This window comes from Sarcophilus harrisii, chromosome 2 (genome assembly GCF_902635505.1).
Source record: "Sarcophilus harrisii chromosome 2, mSarHar1.11, whole genome shotgun sequence".
NCBI lineage: Eukaryota > Metazoa > Chordata > Mammalia > Dasyuromorphia > Dasyuridae > Sarcophilus > Sarcophilus harrisii.
The window spans coordinates 661332890-661359061 of record NC_045427.1 but is presented as its reverse complement, the minus strand read 5'-3'; the positions used below and the strand labels follow the sequence as shown (position 1 = coordinate 661359061).

General features: G+C 53.1%; 1 protein-coding gene across 3 annotated transcripts in view; it reads right to left on the bottom strand.

The window, feature by feature from the left end:
- The window catches only part of ADGRA1 (adhesion G protein-coupled receptor A1), a 196831-nt gene that overhangs the window by 27950 nt on the left and 142709 nt on the right, over positions 1-26172 (bottom strand). For 2 of the 3 annotated variants that reach the window (XM_031957074.1, XM_031957075.1), the window contains 3 exons: positions 17244-17371; positions 16610-16733; positions 7602-7747 (listed from right to left, as the gene is read on the bottom strand). In XM_031957074.1, the coding sequence (XP_031812934.1) occupies positions 7602-7747; positions 16610-16733; positions 17244-17371 (398 nt within the window). The remainder of the gene's footprint in view (positions 1-7601; positions 7748-16609; positions 16734-17243; positions 17372-26172) is intronic. The other variant, XM_031957076.1, reaches the window with a different exon arrangement.

The following is a 26172-nucleotide window of genomic DNA, read 5'->3' as shown; positions in this document are numbered from 1 at the left end:
GCCAACAGTAGCAATGGATGCTTCTACAGAACACTTCTGACAGATGTCCTTTTAATGAGGAGAAAGGAAATCCCATTGTTGCAATAAGGAACATAAATATATCTGGATGGCCTTCATGCTTGTATGAAAAGAAGGATGAATTTTTTTTTTAAATTCCAAGGAATACTGCATAATGTGTTCAGGACCAATTTAAAGGGATAGAAAAATGATTTGTTTTCAGTCAGAAAGTCAATTTACATTTAGAGAACTATCTTAAAAATAAGAAAGTGCTAAAAAACGTGGCTGAATGGTACAACACAGAAAAAAAATCACAAAACCAGGCAGGGACAAACTCCCACAAAGCACCAGCACTGGTAGTACCAGGAGTTAGAGGAGACCATAAAGAACTTAGAGAAATCCCCGCCTCAAGAGCTAGGCTCAAACCACGCCAGAATGACACCCTTGGTGATAGTATGGAAGTCTGTAGGTCAGGATACAGAAAATATGTAAATAGGCCCCATCCCTTTTCTCTGGGCACTGCCTGTGGCTCTAAAAATGTGTGGCTGAGAAGGTCAGGTCAGGGACGTGGCACACAGACTCAAGAGGGTGTTCAGAAGAGCAGCAATTTCCAGAAAAGGGAAGAACCAGATTCAGCTATTCCTGATGACCCATTAGGAAACATCCTCAGTTTTCCTCAGCTTTCTGAGGGACTCAGAACAGCAGGTAGAAGGAGAACACATGCAATGGCTTCTCACTGTCCCTCACCAGGCCCTTGTTCCTCCAATTCTAAGGAATCACTCATTGACCTATTGTTGCTCGTCCTTTGTGCTCAAAGAGGACCATGACATCAGGGAAGTGATGCACGTGAACTGGATTGGAGCGAGAGAGCGATTGGCAAGGTCACCAGCCTCACTTTCCCCTCCAGAGCCATCTGGGTCCAGTGGTCAGAGAGAGATCAGGACAACTGGAGAGAGCCCGGATGCAGTGGGAGACTTTGTAAGCCGAGGTCTTCAACAGGTCTCAGTTTGACTGAGTCCATGCCCATTAACTGATTAAGACTAGATAAGAAATGAGAGAGTGTGGTTCTTTTAACTAAATTGAAAAAAAAAATCAATCTGGGAGGGGAAGACTGTCAGGGTTTCTGACCACAACAGAAACTGCTATTTACAGTCACTCCAAGCCAATCAGGACCCAAACATGACTAAATTGGTCAGTCAGTGAAAGTCTGAGTGATTTACGGTTAAGGTGGTGACCTAAGGAGACTTCCAGCAGTGGGGTCAGCAGGGAATAGAGTGAGGGGGCTGCTTGCTAAGACCCCGCCTGCAAAGGAAAGCAAGCAAAAGTCACAAGGCAGAAATGGGAAAAGTCCCATTGGAATGGTGTAATTCAGTTCAATGAACATTTAATCCTCTGCCTTCAAGTAGCTTACATTCTCCTGGGGGCTACAACATACAAACAGAGGCATAAATATAAAGGAAGGCAAAGTGCCAGCTTAATGTAGAGGGCATGAAGGCAGAATCTGGACACCAGAGGGAGCCCCTAAAGGGAGGGGAGGGCCACAGTCAGCCTGTGATGGAAGAAGATGCCTGGCAGCTTATGAGGATGGATGGGAGAAGGGAGAGTCTGAAAATAGCTGCTATGGAAATTTTCTAGGATTCTGGCTGAAAGGAGCTCAGGGTGTGGACCAGGGAGCTTTGATCATATTGGAACCAGAGAAGGGAGAACTGGGTATTACAATTACTAATCAAATCCAATTAAAATCAAACCCATACCAGGGTGCTCTGATCATGGTGGAACCAGAGAAGGGAGAACTGGGTATTACAATTACTAACAAATCCACTGAAAAATCAAACCCATACCAGGGTGCTCTGATCATGGCAGAACCAGAGAAGGGAGAACTGGGTATCACAATTACTAACAAATCCACTTAAAATCACCCCAAGACAAAGCTAGCCATTTGGAAGTATATAGTCCCTATTATTCTCTCTGTGACAGCACAAGGCCACGAGATAATCAGCAAGAGAAGGAGGCAGACAAGAGAGGGCTCATGGGAAGGACGGCCCAGGTATATGCAAGTCCCACCGCTGATGAATGGCTGCAGTCTGGTCTGGGCCAAGCTCAGCAGGTGTCAGTTGGGAATGATGATGACCCTGGATGGCTGGACACACAGCTGGGTGGCCCTAAGCCTAAGTGAAGCTCAGTATGGAAGCTGGCTAGATTGCAAGAAGTCCCTCTGCACTGGGCGCCTCCCCAGGAAAACACTCTCTCCTTCAGTTAAAATGTGTGCTAATGAGACTGAGGCTTCTAACCCAGTCATGTAACAAGCATTTATTAAGTGCCTTTTGTATGCCAGACACTATATTGCAAGGGTATGAGAAGGGCTAATACAGGGTTCCCACATACAGCACAAGATGTGAAAGGCCTGGGAGAATAAGGAGAAAGAAGGAGACTCTCAGCTGTTTTACTGAGTCCCGCCACACCAAGGGGTTGGACAAGGGGACTCTGAAGTTTCCTTTTATGTTCCATGAGGTGCTGACTTGCCCAGTGGGTTCTATCTTTTCATGGAACAAACCGAGCTGGCCGCCATGGGGCTGTCCCTGTTGTCCTGAACAAGCAGGGAGGGACGGGGTACTTGAAGGGTTTCTGACAGAATGACAGACACCAGTTTGCCAGAGAGAATCATCTTAATATGGAACAGACTGAACCGTGAACCCCACCCTGAGGATTCCGCATCTGGTCGCTCCCGACCCCAGCCAGGTCTGCAGAAGATGGAGCCCGGCTCACAAAAAGGAGTCAGGATCTGAGATGGTTCAGACTGGGGGTAGAGGAGGTAGGAACCTCTGGTCTAGAGTCGCCTGTCCCCCTCCCCCTGCTCCCATTCCCCGGCTCACACGGACCATGTCTGACCCCTGAGACTGACCCCAAAGGGCCATGTTAGCATTTTTGGTTTCTGTCCCACTCGGCTCTGCTCCAGAAAACCCCACGTAGAGCCTCATGTTTGCTTCCCCCCAATGGAGCCCATTCATTGGGATATGGCTGTTCTGACGCTGCTCCTTTTCCCCTCCCCAAGTCTCCAGACCAATAGGAGCCCCTGCCTAGGGAGTCCCTGGATAAAGGAGCCTCTGGCTAGGGAGCTCCTGCCTGTGAGGAAGCCTCTCCCTGCTGGCCATGCTGCAAAAATACTGGGGGTAGGAGGCTCCTGTCAGCGGGACAGTTATGGAGGAGAGGGAGGGAGCAGGAGCCCCACAGAAAGGTGACAGCTTTGTCCCTTGTGGGATTATGAGCCAGTCCAGGAGCTCCACCACTTTGTTCCCAGGGGGTACCAGAGGAGGTCTCATAGTCAGCTTTGGGAAGGGGACTCATTTACCACCTGGGGCTTTCTGAGAGATTCACAGAGAAAGAAAGAAAGGCAGGGAGGGGGTGCTCTGAGCTCTGGCTGCCCGAGGCTCTAGCAAAGTTTGTTGGCCAGGGAGCTGGCTCTTTGAGGCTCTCCCGTAACTGAGGCTGTTAGGCAGAGCCAATTGTCCCGCATTAGAATGAGGGTGTCTGGCACGGAAGGACCATGGAGAGCAACCAGTCGCCTGCATCGTACAGAATGAGAAGAGAGAGGAAGCATCCCGGGGAGAGAGGAGGTGGCAGAGGGCTACTCTCTAGGTGCTTCTGTGTAGCCCCGAAGGGCGGCCCTAAAAGCAGTGGAGGGAAAGTACAAAAAGAGTAATTTGAGCTCAAAGTAAGAGGTCAGCCTGGAACGGGGACAGGACCCAGGGCTTGATGCTCCATCTCATATACCATCTCTCTGGGCTCCCAAGTTAGTCAATGGCCATGTGCCTCAGCTTCCCCATTTGCGAAATGGGGCTTATGGCCGCATTTACCTCTGGGGGTTGTTGTGAAGGTTAGAATGAGCTTACACAAAGTACTTCTCAAAAACCGGTCAGCTGTTATTGTCGTTGAGGGAAAACGTCCTGAAGCCTCACTGGAGGTCCTCATTCAGAGGCCAGATGCCCATCTGCCAGGGAGACGGCCGCGGGGATTACTGCTCAGAGCCCCTGGACCCCCAAGTTTTCACTTTCAGGGGTTGTGGGGGGTGGATCTGAGGTTACAGGGAGGCAAGGCTGTGGGCGTGCCCTTGGCAGCCATGGAGCCATTCCAAGCTCGCTGTGGTCACTGGGGGTGAATGATGGGGCTTGGGCTACTCTGGGCCAGGCCCACGCCCACCCCGGCCAGACCAAAAGGAGGCCCAAACACCAGAGCCCTCATGGTTCTCCCGGGGCCACTTCATCTCTTCCATTCCGCTAAGGAATTGGCTTAAAATCCAAGCTCCAGTGCGGAGTCCAGTATGGATATTTCCAATGATGGCTCACAACAGAATCTCTCACCTGGGTAACAAGTGGCCATGGACGCGACAGCCCCCCAGGTGATCTCGGCACGGCTCTATTTCAGGGTCACAAGTTCCATGGGAGTCCGAATCACCCATGAGCTCATTCCCAGAGGCTCCACAAGCTTGTGGGCCTAGAGCTCAGGGCCCTGCCCTCCCTCGTCAACAACCGCGGCCTCTCTGGCCCTTACTTTTGGGCTCCCTCAGGATAGTGAAGGAGACTGGGCAGAAGGAAGGAGGCCATGGCCGCTTGCTCTAGGAAAGTTTCTCCTTTCTCTCGTGTCCCCTCCAGAGCACAGACCATCTCCCCTGCCGGAGCCTGGGGCTGAGGCTGGGCTTGGGGGAGGAGCCGCGCTCGGGAGCCGAGGACTAGGCTCTCGGATGGTGGAAGGACGGTTCATCGTTGTCCTGCGATGCCAGTGACGGCCCCTCGGAAGCCCCAAAATACTGAGACACAGCGGGGCAGGCTCGCTTGTGGGGGATTCAGGAGCAGGGGGACCGGGGGGGGGGGAAGAAAGGGAGAAAAAGAGATGAGGGGAAAGATGGAGAAAGAGAGAAATACAGAGAGACTCAAAGGCAGACATGGAGAAACAGAAAGAGACAGAGAGAGAGATACGCAGAGATAAAGAGACAGAGAAAGAGACACAGAGAGAGGAAGACAGAGAAAGGGAGAGAGAGGGAAACAAGCAGAGACACAAGAGAGGCAGAGGCAGATATAGAGAAACAGAGATACACACAGAGAAAGATAAAGAGACAGGATGAAGAGGGAAAGGAGAGAAAGGAGGAGACAGAGGAGAACCACAAAATCACAGGGGGCGGTGGCCCACCCACGTGCTTCCCATCTGAGGGATGGCTGAGACATGAGCCTTGGCTGAGCTTCAGAGGGACAGACGGACTTTTCTGCTCACGCCACCCCCTAACCCACTTCCGAGGCCCCGGACGCTGGGCGCTCCCATGCCCAGCCTCCCAGGACGGGGCCATCTCTGTCTTTTAGGCTCTCACTCGACCGCTGCCTTCTCTGAGGAGGCCCCAGAGGCGCTGACCCCAGGGGAGGTCCCGGGCAGGCCCCCGAGGGACTGGCTCTGAGCGCGGGCACGGGAGCGCACTTGCTCCTCCCTCTGGGGGAATCCTCTCCTCCCGGGCCGGCTGCCCCTGGCTGGGGAAGCGGGGGACTCTGGTGTGGGACGCAGAGCAGCTGTCTGCTCCCTCCCCGGCCCTCCCACGAGCTGCTCAGGCCACATGGCTGTTGCCACATGAGCTTCTGGTCTGCCACGTGCCAGGGGCCGCCCTCTCTGCGGGGATTCACTCACTGGGGACACAAAGCCTTGGCCTGGGGGGGGGAGCTCTGCCCTCACAGGTTCCCAGGCTTCCGGGGGACGAGACACCCACGGCCCGGCTGTAATGTGCAGGCTCAGAGCCGTGCTCATGGGTCAGTCAGAGAACGTTCAGGAAGCTCTCGCTCTGGGCCGGACCCTGCTAGGGGCACAAAGAAGGGCCGAGGGCAGCTCCCCCCCCACCCCCCGCAATGGTAGATGGACCAGCTAGAGGCAGGAGGGACCAACGTGGGATCAGGAAGGACTTTCTGGGGGAGGAGGGAGCTCGCTCCTGTGCAGGAGGGAAGGCTGAGGGGGCGGCAGGTTCCCCTGAGGGGGCGGGTCTGTGATGGGGAGCTCAGTCCTCGAGGAGCCTCAGGCAGGCCCGGGGGGCCAAAGGCTTGGTCCGGTTCACACTGGGAGAAGACCTGGGACCAGGACCCAGGCGCCATCCATCGCCTCATCCCGCTCCTCCCTGAAAATCACCAGAAAAGCACAGAGGGCGGGGCGGCTCTCGGGGAGCACAGACTCCCCAGTTTGGGAGGAGGCTTGGGGAAGGGTCACACGCACATGGCGGCAAAGGTAGGTAGGGCCAGACTAAAGGCTCCAGGACTTGGCCAAGGAGGCCCCAGAGAGGGAGGAGAGAGCTCTGGGCACTGGGGGGCCTTAGGCCAGGGGGAGCTGGCTGTCAGCCAGGAGCAGCAGGCCCATCCTCGGAGGGGCCTCCCCCTCCTGTTTCCCCTTAGACTTCTGCCTGGCCCCGGGGGAGGAACTTCCCTGAATTTCTGGGGAAAGGCCCGGCCTGGCCCTGGGCCCTTATCTCCCCCCGGACCCCAAGCCTGAGGACGGCGTCATTTGCTCTGCGGCTTTTGTCGGGCCTCAGGCTGGCCCAGGCACCTTCTCCTTATCAGATAAGGGACCTTCCAGCGCTGGGGGAGACCCAAGACGGGCACTTTCTGACTGCGGCCCAAGAGACTGGGCAGTGCTGAGAGAAGGCTCCTCAGCCACAAGCTGCTCCCCCACCCTGGGCCCGAGCATCCCCAGCCACAGGCAGATCCACCCCTGCCCTGTGGAGACCTCTGGGGGCCGGGGCCAAGTAGGCAGGAACGGAGACCTCCCCCCTTGGGGCAGCTCCCTCCGACACAGCTGGGAGGGGGACAGTGGGGTTCCTCATCTCTCCCAGCCAGGAGCCGGCATCCCGAGCCACGGAACTCTGCGGTGCCAGCACCCCTCCCTCCCGGGGGGACACTCGGGGCCTGCCGCTGCCCGGGCATCCCCCCCGATCCTAAAATGAGCCCGGCCAGTTTTCAGACGGAGAAATCCTGCAAAAGGCTCCAAATCACTATTGATTAGAGAAATGCCGATTCACACAACTCCGAGGGAGCGCCGCTCATCCTTCAGGCTGGCACAGATGTCAGGAGAAAGGGGGGACATGTTGGGGGACACTGATGCACTGGGGACCCACCCAGCCATTCTGGAGGATAGAACCGGGCCAAGTCTCTGGCCCAGCAGGGCTGCTCTGGGGCCTGGGCCCAGGGATCATGAAGGGACACAAAGGAGTTTGTGGCAGCCCCGTTCTGGGGCGGCCCCAAGTGGGACCCGGGTGGCCGCCCACCAAGCCGGGGGGGGGGCAAGGAAGCCAAGGCATTTGTGGGGGAACACTGTCAGGTGGGCCCAATTTTGGAGCCGCCCAGAGAGACTTCCAGGAGCTGATGCAGAAGTGAGCAGAACCAGAGGTCCCTGAACACGGCAACCAGACGGTGCAGACCCACTCGGGGAGACCAGACTCCAGGAGCCCTCGGGGAATCCAGACCCCGGGAGGAGCAGCAGCCTTCCTGCCTGGCCCCAGAGCTGCTCTGACGTGGTCCCCAAAGGCCCCGAGCCTCTGCCCGGGGGCCCCGTGCCCCCCACAGACAGACGCAGATGGTTCCTACCTGAGCAGTGGCTGCTTGGGGTATGGTGGCTGCTCGCCCCCCGGTCCCTGGGGAGCCTTCTTCGTCACCTGCTTGTAGATGTTTCTGGCCGTGACACCGATCCAAAGCATCGTGGACAGGGTGGAGTAATGGAGCGTGATGCCAACCTGGGGGAGGAGGGTCAAGGTCAGTGCCGGCCGCCTTTCCAGGGCCCTGGGAGCCAAAGCCCACCCAGAAGATGCCGTCTCCAAGGGGACCCCCTCTCCTCACCAGGGCACTGGCACCCACACCTCTCCTCACCAGGGCACTGGCGCCCACCCCCTCTCCTCACCAGGGCACTGGTGCCCACCTTCTGTTCCCACCAGGGAGGGACACCAGGTCCCCCCCACCTGGATCCTGCCCCTCATGGGACCTTCCTTTCTCCTGCAGCCCTGGGTCCCAGACAACATCTGGGACCTTTAGGGAAGGGGACAGCAGGGCTTCGGGCTGGCTCAGTACCGGCCTGGTCCTTTGGACCTTTGAAGGGGAAAATGCTGAAATGTGTTGGAAGAAGAGCCCAGGACAAGGAGGGGAGAGGCAGAAGCCTCACACCTGGGAAGATGAGGCTGTGCAAACCATTGGTGCGCCCTCCATGGGAGCACTTGGGGAGGATATCGTGTGCGTGGGGAGCACCAGGAGCCCCTCAGAACCACGGACAGCTGTACTTTCTCTGTCCTATATGTGAGTATGGTCAGAGGCGGCATTCTATGGGCCCTGTGTAGGCACCATGTGAGCCCTGTGGGTGTCATATGGGCACTGTGTGCTCTATGTGAGTATCATGTGGGTTCCTTGTGGGTGCACCCACACAGTGGGTGCCAGGTAGGTCCCATGGGCACCGTGCAGATGCCATGTGCAGATATTGGAGGGCACTGTGGGTATGTGGGCACTGTGTGGGTGCTATGGGTGCCCAGGGAGGGTGGCTCCTGGGTGCTGCCTTTCTTGTGGTTGGGGTGAGGTTCCCCTAAGTTCCCATCACGGGAGGAAGAGCTCCCCCCTCCCCCCTGGGCCCACATGGCCACTTGGGGCTCTGCTCTCTTCCCTTCTCTAGAGGTGATGGACAGAAGTCCGGAGGGTGTTTTAGCGAGTCCTGGGCTTAGAGATGGGACAGACTCGAGCATCACCCACTCTACTGGGTGCCCACCTACAATAGCCAAAGTTACTTAAGAGCTTCCAGGAGGGTAGCTCCTGCCCATGGGGCCAGCCTCTCCACACTGGAACAGCTCCAAGGACAGACCACAGAACGAGAAGGTCAGAGACCCTCCCATCTCACAGCAGACAAAAGGGCTCTTGTGTGTCCTTCCTTCTCCCCGTGGCAGCAAGGAGGTGACGCCAGGGCGTGCAGGGAGCTGGATCGGGGGGGGGGTTGCTGTGCCATCTCCCCACCCGCTCTCCCTCTGGGCCCAGTGGCTGGAGACAGACCAGCTTGACTGCAGAGGGCCCCGAGGCCTTGACTTGTATACCAACCTTCCTCTCAGGGATCAGTTTGACCCCTGAGAAAGGTGAGGTAAGAAATGAATGCCCGCCCCCTTTACCTAATCAAGACACAAATGGAGGAGGGGGAGGCCCCCTGGCTCTCTGGCCAGGACGGGAACTACCGCCATCCCTAGTCACTCTGAGCCAGTGACCAGGGGGCACTGCCAGGACCGTTGTTGGTCAGTCAGTGGGACCCAGAGGGGCACGGGTTTAAGGTTTGGTCCTTAAGAAAGCAACCCTGGGGTTACTTGGCAGAGATGATGGCAGAGAGAAGCCAGGACATGTCCCAACTTCCTTCATAAGTAATGCTAAACGGATTCCAAAGGGACAGAATCCATAAAAACCGGGGGGAAACACTCCCCCAAGTCAAGATGACGTAGACAGTCTGGAGCAGAGGCCTGTCTCATTTAGGTAAAAAGAGCCAGCGCTGAGCCAGGAACCCAGCAGGAGGCCCTTAGTTGTGCCAGGAACCCAGCGGGAGGTTCTGCAGGCCTGCGGTGAGGCTCCCAGCCCCAGGGCAGACAGCAAACTGTGTGCCCCAACTGGGCCAGGCCAACCCAGCGGTAGGAAATTCAAATCTGGCCCTGGCACAGACGCCAGTGAGAGGTCCCTGACCGCCTGCAAAAGAAGCACTCTTGGGAGCCCCCCCTGCCTAGGAGTGGAGCTCAACCTTACAAATGAGCCAAAAAGCAACAAGTGCCCTGACCATATAGAGCTGCTACGGCGACAGGGAAGAACACAAACAGAGAATAGGACAGCAAAGGCAAAATGCCTACATATTGGTCTCAAGCTCAAAAGGTTCTCTTGGAAGAGCTCAAAAACCAGATTTTAATATATTGTTATTTTTTATATACAATTAATAATTGTATTGCCATATATTAAAGTAAGAGAGGTTGAAAACCAATTGGGAAAGAAATGAGAGTTATGCAGGAGAATTATGAAAAGAAAGTCAACAGCTTAGAAAAGGAAGCACAAAAACTGATTGAAGAAACCAACTCCTTAAAATATAAGTTTGGCAAAATGAAAAAAAAAATATATTGATGAAAACAATGCCTTACAAGAAGATTTGGCCAAATGGAGAAAAATTTTCACTGAAAAAAATCAACTCCTTTAAACGGAGAATTGGCCAAAGAGAAAAGGAGTTTAAAAAGTTAAAGAATCAAACAAAAACAAAAACAAAAGTAGGTATAAAATACCTCATTGGAAAAACAACCAACCTAGAAAACAGGTCCAAGAGAGATAATTTAAGCATTACTGGACTGCTGAAAGCCGAACCAGAGGGTCAAATGATCATTGAAAGAATCTATTGATCACATCCTAAAAGAGATTCCAAAATGAAAACCTCAAGGAATGTTGTTGCTAAATTCCAGAATTATCAGGTCAAGGAGAAAATACCATGATGCTGCAAGCAGCCAGAAAGAAACAATTCAAACATCAAGGAACAACAGTGAGGATTTACCTAAGACCTGGCAGTTTCCACATATAATATTCTGGGAGGCAAAGGAGGTTTTGTTTTTTTTTAAACCTTGATTTACAACAATCAACTACCTAGCAAAACTGAGCATAACCTTTAAGCTGAAAAGATGAACATCAATGAAATAGAGGGTTTTCAATAATTTTTGATGAAAAAACCAGAACTGAACAGAAAATATGATCTTTAAATAAAAGATTCAAGAGAAGCATAAAAAATAAACAGGAAAGAAAAAATGTTATTTCAGAGTTAAACTGTTTACTTCTCCGATATGAAGATGATACTTGTAACTCTTAAGAATTGTATCTTTATGGAGGTAATTGGAGGGGATATGGATAGTCAAAGAATATGAGCATAAGTTGATTTTGATGTGATGGTTTAAAAGAGAAATTAGGGGTGAAAAAGGATTGTGTTGGAAGAAGAGGAAAGGGGAGGTAAAAATGGTATGAATTACATTGCATGAAGAAGCACAAAAGACATATTACAATAAAAGGAAAGAAGGGAGAGGGATGAGCATTGTTTGAGCCTTAGTCTCATCAAATTTGGCTCAAACAGAGAATAATATACACATTGAATTCTTTATAGAAATTTATCTGACTCTTTAGGGAAGTGGGAGAAAAGGGAAAGAAAAGGGGGAGGCTAATAGAAGGAAGAACAGACTGAGGGAAGTGGGGGTCAGAAGCAAAACACTTAAACAGGGAAAGGGTGAAAGTAGAGAGAACAGTATAAATAGGAGAAAATAGGATGAAAGCAAACACAGTCATTATAACTGTGTGTGTCAATGGGATAAACTCTCACATAAAACAGAAGTGGATAGCAGAGTTAATTGGAAGCCAGAATCCTACAACATGTTGTTTACAAGAAATACATCTGAAGCGGAGAGATACACACAGAGTAAAGGTAAAAGGCTGGAGCAGAATCTATTCTGCTTCAGTTGAAGTGAAAAAAAAAAAAAGCAGGGTTTGCAATCTTGACCTCAGACAAAGCAAAAGCAAAAATAAATCTAACTAAAAGAGATTAAAGGAAATTACATTTTACTAAAAGTTACCATAGACAACAAAGTAAAATCAGTACCAAACACATTTGCACCAAGTGGTATAGCATCCAAATTCTTAGAGAAGAAGTTAAGTAACATGAAGAAAAAAACAGCAAGACTATACTAATGGGGGATCTTAACCTCCACCGCTCCAAACTAGAGAAATCTAACCACAAAATAAACAAGGCATTAAGGAAGTAAATCAAATTTTAGCTAAGTTAGAGATGATACATTTCTGGAGAATATAAAATAGGAATAGTTGGAAATATACCTTTTTCTCAATGGTACATGGCATCTGCATAAAAATTAATTATATAGTGGGACGCAAACCTTCACAATCAAATGCAGAAAGGCAGAAATATTAAATGCATGCTTTCAGATCATGATACAATAAAAATTATATGTATTAAAGGGATATGGAAAAATGGGCCAAAAATTAATTGTAAACTAAATAATATAATCCTAAAGAATGAGTGGATCAAACCACAAATCATAGAAACAATCAAGAATTTCAACCAAGAGAATAACAATAATTAAATAAAGGCAATAATTAGGAGCTATCATCCCCAACTATATGCCAATAAATCAGACAATCTAATTGAAATGGATTAGTATTTGCAAAAATATAAATTTCCCAGATTAAGAGAAGAGGAAAAATACATAAATAACCTGATTGTAGAAAAAGAAATTGAACAAGCTATAAATGAACTTCCTAAGAAAAAAAATTCCAAGGGCTAGAGAGATTTACAAGTGAATTCTACCAAATATTTAAAGAACAATTAATTCCAATATTCAAAAAATAGAAGAAGGAGTCCTACCAAATTTCTTTCATGATGCAGATTTGGTGCTGATACTTAAACCAGGAAGAGCCAAAACAAAGAAAATTATAAACCAATTTCCCTAATAAATATTGATGCCAAAATTCTAAATAATACATTAGCAAAGTGGTTACAGCAATTTGTTACCAGGATAATACACTATGACCAAGGGGGATTTATACCAGGAATCTGCATTCCTGGTTCAATATCAGGAAAATTATCAGCATAATTGACCATATCAATAAGACAACTAACAGAAACTGTATTATCTCAATAGATGCCCCAAAAGCTTTCCACATGTTCCTATTAAAAACACTAAAAACATAGGAATAAATGGAATTTGCCTTAAAATGATAAGCAGCATCTGTGTAGAAATATCAGCAAGCATCATTTGTAATGGGGAGAAGTTAGACACATTCCCAATAAGATCAGAGGTGAAACAAGGATACTCATTGTCACCACTATTATTCGATATTACACTAGAAATGTTAGTTTTGGCAATAAGAGAAGAAATGGAAATTGAAGGAATTAGAGTAGGTAATGAGGGAAACCAAGCTATTCTTCTTCGTAGATGATATGATGGCATATTTAGAGAATCCTACAGAATAGACTAAAAAACTACTTAAAACAACAATTTTAGCAAAGTTGCAAAATATAAAATAAACCCACACAAATCATCAGCATTTCCACATGTTACTAATGAAGCCCAGATCCCAAGAGATAGAAAGAGAAATCCCATTCAAAATAACTATAGACAGTATGAAATAATTGGGAGTCTACCCGCCAAGACAAACCCAGGAACTATATGAAAACAATTACAAAACACTTCACACAAATAAAGTTAGATCTAAATATATGTAAAAATATCAATTGCTTATGGGCAGGCTGAATTAGTACAATGATAATGGCAATTCTACTTAATTTTCTTATTCAGTACGATACCCATCAAACCGGCAAAATTATTTTATAGAGCTAGAAAAAAATGCTTACAAAATTCACCTGAAAAGCAGAAAAGGTAAAGGATGTCAATGGAATTAATGGGGGAAAATTCAAAAGAAGTTGCCCTAGTAGTACCAGATCCAGAGTGGCGGATCAGTGGAATAGGTTTGGTACCCAAGCCACAGTATTTAACGATTATAGTAATCTATTGTTCGATAAACCCTGAGACTCCTGCATTTGAGATGAGAACTCATTATTGACAACTGGAAAATAATATGACGGAAACTGGGCCTAGACCAACATCCCACACTCTATACCAACATAAGATCAAAATGGATTCATGATTTAGACAGAAAGGGTGATATATAAGAAAATCAGAAGATCAAGGAATAGTTTACCTGTCAGCTCTTTGGAGACAGGAGGAATTTATGACTAAACAAGAAACAGAGATGGATGATTTTGATTATATTCAATTAAAAAAATTTTCCACAAACAAAACCTGCAGTCAAGTTTAGAAGGAAAACAGAAAGCTGGGAAACCATTTTCACAGTCGGGGTTTCTGATAAAGGTCTTATTTATATAAAGAGAACTGACTCAAATTTATAAGAATACAAGTCATTCCCCAACTGATACATGGCCAAAGGATATGGCCCGACAATTTTCAGATGGTGAAATTAAGGCTGTTTATAGTCATATTAAAAATGCTCAAAAATCACTATTCATGAGAGAAATGCAAATTAAAACAACTCAGGAATACCACCTCCACCTCTTAGATTGGCTGAAATGACAGAAGAAGATAATGACTAGAGGAGATGTGGGAAAACCGGGGCACTGACACATTGTCGGTGGAAATGATCCAGCCATTCGGAAGGAAATTAGGAACTCTGCCCCAAGGGCTGTAAAACTGGGCATGCCTTTTGACCCAGCAGTGTCTACTGGGCTTATATCTCAAAGAGATATTAAAGAAGGGAAAGGGACCCACATGTGCAAGAATGTTTGTGGCAGCCCTGTTTGTAGTGGCCAGAAGCTGGAAACCGAGTGGCTGCCCATTACTGGGGAATGGCTGAATAAGCTGTGGGATGTGAATGTTATGGACTATTATTGTTCTGTAAGAAATGATCAGGATGATTTCAGAAAAGCTGGAGAGACTGACAGGACCTGATGCTGAGGGAAGGGGGCAGAGTTAGGGTTAGGGGGTGAGCTCCCCGTCTGCGGCTCTCCTCCAAGTCTCGAGGGCCCGAGAGCAGGCCCTGAGACACTGCTCCAGCCATAGAGCAGGAACCTGGAGAGGGCCTCCTTACATGGAGGCCAGAATGGGGTGGAACTAGCTGCTTAGGAACCTGCACACAGAACCCCGGCCAGTTCCCCAGATCAAGGAACCTCGGAGGCGGCAGCCTGACATTCTGGGTGACAAGGGCTGGCGGCTGGAGTTGGGGAGCATCGGTGGGGGGTGGGGGGTGGGCCCCAGCCCAGCCCTCAGACGCCCTGCCCAAGGTGCTTTAACTTTGCCCACAGGGAGCCTCAGACCCCTCCCCAGGTCACTTAGCAAAGGGCCTCAGCCTCCTGGGCCCCCCTGGCTCTGGTTTCTTGGCTGGGGGGGAGGCCGTGAGCTTCCAGAAACAGCCTGAGGGGGGCCAGGAGGTGCAGGGATTAGCTGCCGAGGGTGGGCCCCCGGCACTCAAATTTGGGGAGGGAAGGGACACTCTGTGGGGTCCTTCTGGGGGGCAGTGGCCCCTCATGTCTCTGGGCAGCCTGGGGGGCTTCCCAGGCACCCGTGGGAGAGCCGAGGCCCAGGCACAGTTTGACTGTGGGCGAGTCAGAGCTTGGGTCCCCGCAGGCCAGCTTTGGGGGGCTCTGGGCAGCAGAAGGAGAACCGAGGCTGGCTCCCCTGAGAGCGCTGATGATGACCATCTGGTGATGTTTATTGTGTCCCCTAATAGTTGTAATTAGCCCCTCTGTTGCCATAACAACTATCTGGCCCCTTCTATCATCTATGTCAGCTTCCTGGGAGCTGGAGATCAGCAAGAGATTGACAGGGCCTGGGGGGAGGGGGAGGGGAGAAGGGGAAGGAGGGGAGGGGGGGGGAAAGTAGCTCTTCCAGGCGGGGCATGGGTGAGCACCGGAGGCTCCACCTGAGAGCCAGGGTGGGGAGGCCCGCGGGTGGGGCCGAGGGGACTTGTGGCCCCCCTCCCAAGCAGTCCTGAGGCAGGGAAGGAGCCAAGGGACCCTGGAGACCCCCAACCAAACCACTTCTTACTGGAGCTTCTTTGATCTGTCCTCCCCATCCCCAAAGGGGGTGCAGCTCATTCCGCAGCGCCCACAAGACCCCTCCCCTTTCCGCCAGTCTCAGTGAGCCTGCAGAGCTCTCTCGGGGAGCCGGGGTCCAGCCCTACCCCCCCTCCTCCAGCGCCCCCCGCCTGCCATTGTGGGCAGAGCTCCGTCTCCCGGGGGCCCTGTGAGCTGCCAGGCTGGCTGCTGCCAAGCACCGACAGATAAAAAGCTAACAGCCCATTTTACTGCTTCCCAGGCCCCAGGAGGGGCCGCCTCCCATTTGTGGGGAAACTTGGCTACGGGAATCCCTGTGTGAGGAGGGAGGGCACTTCCATCCCGGCCCATTTACAGACCTTGTCACAGCAACCGGGCACACAGGGACTCCTCGAACCCCCATTTTATAGAAGAGGAAACCGAGGCAACCAGCAAAGTGGCTAATCCCGCTGGGAAGCCTCGGGGTGAGATTTTGGGACCTCCTGCCTCTAGGTCTGGTGCTCTAGCCACTGCCCACACAGCCGCCTCCGTGATTAAAAAGCACCCGGCAGAGCCCTAGGCCGGGCTGGGAGGCCAGGCCTCTCCCAGCTCCGAGCCCGGCTCCTCCCCCCAGAGTGGCCCCTGCAGCCCCGGTGGGAGCCGGGAGGCCTGTGGACTGGCCCAGGGCTGGGGTGGTCAATGACCGCAGATCCCCCACTGCCCTGCCCAGAGCTCCTTCTCTCCCCTGCTTCCTGCCCCCATCGTTCCGGCTCTGCCGCCCCTCACCCCCCCCACCCCCCCTCCCCGGTGCCGGCTTCTCCTCTGCAGCCTCTGGAACCCCCTGTTCTGCTCTGCCCCTGCCCCTCCACCAGGGCAGACCCCCTCCCTCCCCCCCAGTGGTTGCTGGGGGGGGTCGGGGTCCGGAGCCTGGGGGGGGGCACAGCACAGCTCCCTGCAGACAGGGACACCCCCCCCCCCAGGGAAAAGCGGAGAGAATGGCGGTACTTACGGCCTGGCAGACGATCGGGTACTGGGTGCGATTGATGCCCCCCGCGAAGACCGCAAAGGTGAGGGCCGTGTGGAAGGAGAAGTTGAGGAGCATGTGCCAGCCCTTGCGGCTGATGCGGATGGTGCTGTGGGGGAGAGGCGGGTGGTCAGGGCCCCGGCAGCACCGCCCCGCCCCCGCCTGCCTCAGTTTCCTCCACTGTAAAACATCACTCCGCCTTCCAGGTGTGGGGAGGGCCAGATAAGCGAGTATCTCTAACACCACCGGCCCTTACGTGGGCGCGGTGGGAGCCGGAGAAATGGGCGCTGCCCCCACTGGGCCCGGCACAGAACCGGAGCTCCAGCAACGGAGCCTTCCTTCCTTCTGCCGGAGACTGGTATCAACCAGGCCGGGGTGGGAGGGGGGTCATCCAAGAGCGTGGTCAAAAGGGGAAAATATCAGTTAGGGGAGAGACTCTTCACTTTGCAGATAGAAACTGAGGCAGCCAAGAAAAAGGGAGTCCATCCCCACTTGAGGCTGGCAGCCTCAGAACGCCTGGCAGCCCCCTCCCCCCATGGAAAGGAGGGGCGCTTCCGCAAGCGCCTACAGCTGCGGGCCGGAGCCCAGAGGCCGGACCGGGACCGCGGCGCCATCTTACCTGTGGTGCACGATGTAGGTGAGGATGGAGGCGAAGAGGCAGAGGAGCATGACTGCGGTGCAGGCGTACACCACGGGGTGCAGGAACTCCCCTGGGGCCTCAGGCAGGGAAAGGACCGTCTTCAGATCCTGGGGCGGAAGAGAGGCCGCCTGAGGGTGCGCCGGCGGGGCTGCCGCCCCCTCCCCCCTCCACCTCTTCCCCCTCCTCCCTCTCTGCTCCCTCCTTCCTCTCTGCTCCCTCCTCCCCAAGCCTGCCCACGCAGGCCGGAGTCAGGGGGGGCAGCGGTGGGCGAGGCCCGAGGGGCGGCCCCGGGAGAGGTGGCCGGCGCAGAGGAGGCCGCAGGGCTCGGGCCTGGGGGGGGGTCCCCAGCCCCCGGATTTCCAGGAGTAGGATCCTCCCGCCAGCACTTATGTGGCTCTGGGCTCCCGGGCCTGGCTGAGGCCCCACATGATCCCCCAGCAGCCTGAGGCGGCAGGTGTGGGCTGTTAATTATTCCGCCTCTGTTTGACAGGTGAGGGAAATGAGGGGAGGGAGCTTAGGGATTTACCCAGAGCCCACAGCTGGATTTGAACCCAGGACTTCCCGACTCCAGGCTCAGCACTGTGCCCCCTGCCCTGCCTGGCCGCCTCTTGGTGACTGTCCTCCCGGGGCTCCAGAACCGCCCTCCGGGCCTGTGGGGACAGAGCTGGAGCCCCTGCCGCCCCCTCCCTGTCCCTTTCCCAGTTCTCCAGGAGCTTTCCTTCTCTGCCCAAGTCCCCCCCAGCCCCTCCCTCTCCGCTTTGGGCCGAGGTCCTGGACTCCCAAGTTATGGAGAAAGCAGAAGCGTTGGGTAGAACCCCCATTTCTTCTCCATCCCCACTTGTGGCCGCCTTTCCCCTTGTAGGATCCCCCCTCCCCCCTGGGCCCTCTGGTCCCTTCTGGGGGACTCTCCTTTTCTCTCCCCGTCCCTTTCCTGGCTGCCAACTCTTTCCCTCCTGCCTGGCCCAGGCTGAGCCGCCCCCTCCTTACAGCCTTTCCCACGGTCCCCTCCCTCATTATCCTCCTTCCTCTACCCTTTTGGGCAAACTCCCAGAAGAAAAACTCTGTCCTTGTTGCCCCATTTCTTCCGTTCTCACTTCTTACCACGGCCTCTGGGCTCGTCACTCACTAGAACCGGCCCCCCAAAGACGCCAGCGATGAGCCCCTCGGCCTTGGCTCCTTCCTCCTCCTCCCTGACTTTGCTGTAAGCTACGAGCAAGAGACGCGGCACAAGGGGCTCAGAGACAGGAAAGGAAGGGCCCTGGGCCGGGGCTGCCATCTCTGCTGCCGGCCCAGAGCGGTCCCGGGGTGCCTCAGTGCCATTCCTGCCCACAAGCCGACGGTGGCAGATGGAGGAACACCCTGAGAGAACTGAGTTCCAGCAGCAGGACCCGGGGGCCCAAAGTCATGGAGCCTGGCACGAACAGAACGCAGCCTGTATGCCCCAGGGGTCGGCCCCCCCACCCCCACCCCCCCGTCAGGGAGGAGGCCGGGCTAGGGATGTTCTCCCTGCTCAGCTCCCATCAGACACGCCAGTGTGATGCTCAGACAGACAGCTGTCCTGGGCCAGGACGTCTGAGGAGCGGCCCGAGAGCTGGCCGGGCTTTGGACAGGGAAGGACTCTGGCTGGGCAAAACCAGTTCTGGAGTCCCAGTCTTCCTGTTTTTCCCATGAAACCATGGATCATGATGACTGCTGAAAGGGAACGGTTCCAAGGTGGGAGACACCCTGGTGGTCAGCCCCAAGGGTCGGTTCTCTCAGCACCATGGCCCCCGCCATGGTGGGACAAGGAGGAGCTGAGAGCACCACAGACAGCCATGATCCCGTGAAGCCTGCGACCTCCAGGAAGATGCAGCCAGTTCCACAGGGCCAGGAGCACAGCGAGTGCAAAAGGTTCTGGAGGGGACTTCGGATCATCCCCTGTAGACTGTAAAGCCAAGGGTAGCACTAGGCCTTAGGCTGTTCTGAATGCCCTGGAGGGGCAAGCACAGGGGAGAGTGCAGCAATGATTCTTCTAGGCCCGTGACTTCTGGGTATAGGGACTCCCTCGGCTGTGGCAGAGCCTCCTAGGAGGATCTCAGTGGGCACGGGCTGAAGGGCCAAAATTAGCCCGGGCCTTTGGGCTGGAGCCTCCAGCTGGCCTGCGCCTTTTGTGACCCACTAGCAGCGCCCTCGAGATGCTCCGAGACCACCATGAACCCCTGGAGGAGAGCGGAGGCGGGACACAGGGCCAGCGGCCCAGTGGTGTCTAACTGGGAGAGGACAGGAGGGGATGCGAGGAGGGGACAGGAGAGGACGCGGGAAGGGAAAGGTTTTCATCTTCACCCTCCCTGTGTGGACCCTCGGAAACCATGCAGAAGCGGCCACCTTGGTGCCCTGAGAGCTGGGGGAAGCAGCAGCTGCAGCCCTGTTGACACCTCTGGGGGTGCTGGGCAGGCTCTGTTGGGCTCACACAGTACTTTTCTCCAGGAGCCAGGTAGTGGCAGAGCAGCAGGAGCATGGTGGTAACATTTAACAACTAGCTCTCCAGGAAAAGATGGACACACCCTTTTAAGCTCAATTTTCATGATTAACATTTTCTCCATCACTTTATTAAACGATTCCACCCCAATTTCCAGTGGCTGCTAACTTCCAAGCGTAATGCTTGCCCCAAGAGCCTGCCAGCTGATCTCTGGAGCCCATGGAAACGGCTGCAGGACAGCTCTGTGGATGTGACAGAAATACTCATGTCCCAAGTTTTAGGGAAAAGCCACAGAGGTCCCGAGATGCTGGGCTATCTTCTCCTGGGCAGGATCCCGATCAGTGCCCTCTGCCTCCCCTCCCCCAGTCTACATGCAGGTGACCCTGCGGAGATGCAGAAAGTAGTCAGTCCATGATTCAGAATGGGGGGGGGCGGTTCTTGTGAGGTGACGGGGCCTTTGCTGGGAAGGATGCAGTAGTTTGGGGAACCGGAGGTGGAGCTGCTCTGCCAAGTCTCTCATCCTGTTACAAAGACTGGCTTAAGGTCACATGGCATTGTGAGCTCAGATGGCTGCTGGAAGGGCCCTGCCTGGCTTTTGGAGAGTGGGGGACGGCCTGGGCTTTCCATCCAGGAAGGGCGACTGACGTGAGACTCCGGGCTCTCTCGCTTCGTCCCGGCCAAGGCTATGGACATTAATGAGGAGGAGCCAATGTGGAGGCGTGGCCGAGGTTGTGGCCGCCATCTTCTCCTCACAAAACAGACCTAGTGCCCGTCCCAGGCCACCTCCCGGTCTGCCCCGTGAATGCTGGGGCCGGGCTGAACTCGGGCAACATCGAGCATGTGCGCACAGACATACGGACAGCGGAAAACACGGCTGCCCGGGGCGTGTTAATTAACCCATTTATAACTACTTACACATGACACAACTTAGCTCTGCTCCAGAGATGAGCTCGCTCTGAATTCTCCACTTGACTGGAAAATGACATTTCCAGGAGGAGGTTGGGGACAGTGACTAATAGACTTTAAGCACCATCATGGCCCTCTGCCTCCATGGAGGTACTGTCTCTCTGTCTCTGTTTCTCTCTCTCTTCTCTCTCTTCTCTTCTCTTCTCTCTCTCTCTCTCTCTCTCTCTCTCTCTCTCTCTCTCTCTCTCTCTCTCTCTCTCCCCCCTTCTGTCTCTCTTTCTCTCATACAGTTTCTTGGTGCTGTGAAAAGAAACTGATTTGGGGAATAAACACCAGAGGGAAGGCCAGGAGATTGCCAGGAGCTCAGCCTGGCCTCCCAGCACGGGCTGCCCCTTCTTCAGAGGCTGTTTGCAGAAAATCTCTTCAATGTGTTTTCCACTAGATAGATTTCAAATCCAACAAGAAAGGTTAAAGCCAAGAAGTAGAGCACCCTGGACAGCTCCCCCTCCCCCAGCTGAAACTCCAGGAAGGCAGCACACTAACTCTCATTTGCTCACAGATGCATTTTAATCAGCCATGACATGAAGGCCCAACTCTGGGCCAAAGGCTTTGGAAAGGCTGCTTGGGACCTGGTGAAAAAGCTGCTGCTCTGGGGCCTCCAGTGCCGCTGCTGAGTAGGCCCCGGGCAGATTCGAGGGAGGTGCCTGAGCCAACGGGCTGTCCAGGGCCGAGGAGCCACCGGAGCTGGGTCGGGGAACTCAACGGCCTTTGGGACCAGACACTGGGGTGCAAATCCACATCGGGCCACGTCTGTGCAAGAGCTGTCTCATTGGCCTAATGGGAACAGACCGAAGGGGATGGGAGGGAGAGGGGACAGGGAACGTGAGCCCCTCAAGGTGCTTGAGGACAAGTTGGCAAAGAAGAGGCAGGATGCTTCCCTCCCCTCTCTGTGCCCTAAGATGAGACTGCAGGGATGTTACTGGCACAGTCAAACATCCATTTTACAGTTCTGCTGATTTCATTAGAGATCTGTGATAAATTTCCCCTCTCTGCTTTTTTAATGATAATTAATTCTTATTGATCTGTCAACCTCTCCTGGAAGGATTCCCTGGGGACAAGAAGAAAGAAAGAGGCATTATTTCTTCTCAGACTCCCAAATCTTTGCACTGTGCCTGGCGTTTAGAGACACAGGGAGAGCTTTTGCTTAGACTAAGGAGGCAATGACCCCTCTGTCCTCTGCCCAGACCAGACCCCTCTAGAGAACTGGGTCCGGCCCTGGGTGCAACACTGGATGAAGGACTTTATGAACTGGACAGGGTTTAGAAGATGGTGAACGGAGTGGAGGAAGCCGTGTCATGGAAGATTTACTGAAGTGACTAGGAACAGCTAATCCACAGAAGAGAAGACTGGGGGGTGAGAGTGGAGAACGTAAGGCTGTCACTAAATATTTAAAGGCTGCCTTGTGGAGGAAGGGTTCAGCTATTTCTGCGTAGCTCTGAGGAAAGAATCAGGAGAATTGGGGGAGGAGAGAAACTGCCGAGGGGCTGACTGAGGCAGGATGACCGGAGTTTCCCAACAGAGCTGCCCCAGAGTGGACGGCGCTGCTCCAGAAAGTGGCTTCCTCGGAGGTTTCCCGGAAGAGCTTGGGGGATTGCTTTGGTGTAGGGCTGTTGTGGCTCCTTCCAGTTCTAATACTCAGAGAATCCTCTGGCTGGGTTTTAGGAAGATTGCCAAGCCACACAGATGCAAGGATAACCAAGCATTGACCAGAGAAGTCCAGACCAGACAGTGGACACTCTCTGGAGGACCTCATGGATAATCAGCCCTTTTGATTATCCAGAAATATGGAGAGAAGAAATCTATTTTAGAGACTCCCGGTCATGCTGCCATCGCTTCTCCGAAGCAAAACACAGACCCCCAGCTCGTTTCTGCCCCGGCAATTCAAATAACATTGACGAAATGCTTCCTCAGTCAACGTTATCGTTGGCAAGCTTTTAAAATGGACGTAAAGTCTAGAGTGTGAGAGAACTCAAATGTCGTGTTCAATAGCCAGTTTGAAGTAGATTCCAAGACAACCCTTCTCTCTTCCTCCATCCTCACCTGCTCAGGCTCCAGAGTCGCATTTGGACTGGAAAGGATCACAGAGGTCACTAAAACCCATCTCTCCATTCTAGAGATGAAGAAACTGAGACCTAGAGAGGACTTGCTCAAGATTACAGGGATGAGTGTAACAAAGATAGAACTAGATCAAGCATCCTACCAGCTATTTTTTGTAACAGTCAAAATGCCTACAGTCAAGATCAAGCTTTGCCCAAGAAAGCAATTGCTCAATAGATCAGTGGCTAAGAGCTGAATCGGCTGTGATCTTAGTCTATTGTTCTGGTCTCCAGAATCAGTGACAGAAAAGAAGAGGCCTCAGAGCGGTAGGAATTAGCTCCCTTTCCAAAGACACAATTAACTTCATTACAGGCAACGTTTGGGAAAAGCCAAGTTTATTTCCTGAGAGAAGGCAGAAAAAGAAAAAGCAGTTCCAGGAAAGGGGGGTGGCGTGTGACAATGATAGATTTTTTTCTAACATATTCAAAGATGAAAAGACTCATCCCAAGTTCCACTCAGGTTCCTAAGCCTGCCATTTTGTCCTTAGGTATAAAGAACGATGGAGACTGCTGTTTATGGTAATGAGCTGTTCTCGATTGAATGTGGATACCAAGACTACCTTTGCCAAGCCAGACCTTCTCTGCCTTTGTTTCTTAACAATCCGGGGCCGAAATAGCCTGGCCGCTTCTCTGCGGTTTCCTGACAGAAGGGGCGTCGAGCAAGTGGCCCGGACCGGCAGCAGCCATACGCCTTTGTGGCTGTATCATCGAGCAAAACTTGAAGGGGAGGAAGGCGAGGGAGGCAGAAAAGCGGGGAAAGGGCTGGCCAGGCTTCTAGGAGAGACACTTTGAACCTAGTTCCTCCTGACTCTCCTGGCAAGGCTGGCCCCATGGACGCTGGAAACTATCTTCCCTGAATCACTCTTCAACAAGTGGGAAGGCCCGTGGCCAATAAGACACTAAGAGACAGGAGTGGGGTGCAGCCAACCCACAGTCTCTCTGATGACTGACAGATGGAGCCCACAGATGCTCCCTCTGGAGCCTCCAGTGACCAACAGCACTTGTGTAGGGCAACAAGTCTCACGGATAGCTGCTGAAGGCCCAAGTGCTTCCCTTCTTCTCTGCTCCTGACTTCCCCGATGTCAAAACCATTATTGCAGCCATTCCCTCCAGCATCTGGAACATCTGACCACCAGTGTGGCCTTGCCGTCCTGCCCCTAATGCTGCCCTCTTCTCCCCTTGGAGAGCTCCTCCTGGGGAGGAACCCCCGTAAGTCGGTCTTCATCCCCAGGTCCTCGCCTGACTTCCCAGGTTTCAAAACATGCCCAGCACTGGGACCTTATTCCCAATCCTCACCCTTTCTTCTTGCTAATATTTTATTTTAATTTAATTTAATTAAGGGAGCTGGGTGGTGCAGGGATAGAGTACCGGACTCAAACTGAGCTCAAATCCAGCCCGACACTTACTGGCTGTATGACCCTGGACACGTCACTGAACTACTGTCTGCCTCAGTTTCTGGAGAAGGAAATCGTAAACCACTCCGGTATCTCTGCCAAGAAACCTCCAAATGGAGCCACAAAGAGTCAGAAATAGCTACAAGTATTTGAATCTATCTCTCCCGGGGCCCATTACACAGTAAGCTCTTGGTGAACATTTGCCTCCTTCCGGAGGGGACAGGGGGACATGGGCTGATCTGCTCCGTGTCATGGACAGGCTTGGGAAGCGCTGCCTGGGACAGCAGCCAGACTAGCACCACGACACGCACCTCAGCCTGAGCTATCAAACTGACTCCATTCCAGAATTATTCTTTTAATGATTACTGCACCAAGTCAAAACCAAACACCACAGTAGTCCCCGGAATACTCTGGGATCTCATTAGTTTCCAGGCAATCTTTATTTACTAATACTGTTTGAGCCTAGTTTTCTGGGGCTAGACCCAAAGGCTAACTGTAGCCTCCTGTAGAGGCTGCCCTCAAAGACCCTTGTGGAAGTTTAGATGCCTGTGGGGAGGCTTGGATCCCACCCGGTGCTTCTTGGGGTCTGCCCAGGGCTTGCTTTGTGTCCAGTTCCAAGTGACCTTCTGTGGAGACTAGCCACTGACTCTGGGAGGCCAAGCAGGCAAATGTCCTTATGCTCATAATGGGAAGGCACAGACTCTGAAAGGAGCCACGCTTTCTTCCAGCTCTCTCCTTAAATTAATAACCAAACCCATTTCTTTTGAAAATGCTTCCAGGTTTGGGGGCCCATTCTTGCAGCTAAACCACGGACTCCTCTCCATGGCTGGCCCCTAACCCCGTCTCCGTCCTCGGTCTCTTACTGCCTTCACCCATCTCCAGCTCTCTGGGAGACACTTCCAACTGGGTGTCCCACAAGGGCCGGAAACCCAGCATATCCAGATCCGAACCCCTCCTTCATGATCCCCCCGGTCCAGTTTACCCAGAGTTCTCAGCATGTCCCATTCTAGTCAAGAGCACCAGTCCTTCCCATCACCAGATTTCCCAATTCTGTCTGCCTTCCTTGCGGCCCATTGAGCCAGCACGTGGCCCAGGCTGTCTGCCCACCATCCCCCGTCTGCCCACCGTCCCCCCATCTGCATGGCACTTCCCGGGTCTGCCCCCCCCGTCGCCCCCATCCATGCCGCTGCCTGCAGCCCCTTCAGGGTTCTCCGGGAAGCTGCCACGGGATTTTGCCACGTGCAGATGTGAGCCTGTCATCCCCCATTGGTAAATGACGGTGGCCCCCTCTTGTCTCAGTGTGAGACACACACTACGGCCGGGCAGGGCAGTGGGGGGGCTCATCTGGCCCCAGATACCGACGGTTCGTGTGACCCTGGGTGGGCCCCTTTGCTTCTACCTTGCTTTCCTCCTCTGTAAGGTGGAGGGAGCAAGCGCACCCAGTCCCAGGTCTGTGAGGATCAAACGCGAGCCCTTAGCCCGTTGCCTGGCCTGCACTGTCACATCAAAGTCGGCTACGATCATCACTGTAGCATCAGCCTCCTCCTGTAGCTCCAGTTCTCTCACAATCCTTGTCTCCCACCTCCCTGCCTTTGCCCACCCTGCTCTCCGGGCCTGGAACGCACTCCCTCGTCCCCAGCTTTCCAGAATCCCCGTCTCCTTTCAAGGGAGCCCGAAGCACCAGCATGCCCGAGTGCTTCGTCCAGAGGCCCTTGGAAATGACCTTTTCTCTCGGACCCGTCTGTGCCCGTCTTTGTGCCTCCCACATAATGGCAATTTCTTGGAGACGGAGCCTCTACTTCTTGCTCTGTACCAGAGCTAACTTTAGAGCCCAGCACACAGTCGGTGCTTAATAGATGTTGGTGGTTGAATCACTGCTGGCATTCCCTCCAGACTGGGCAGAGGGGGCCTCTCAGCTGTAGGTTCAAGGGGTCAAACCCTCTAAGGATCAGAACTCTCATTTTCAAAGAAATACTCAAGTTCTACCCTAAGGC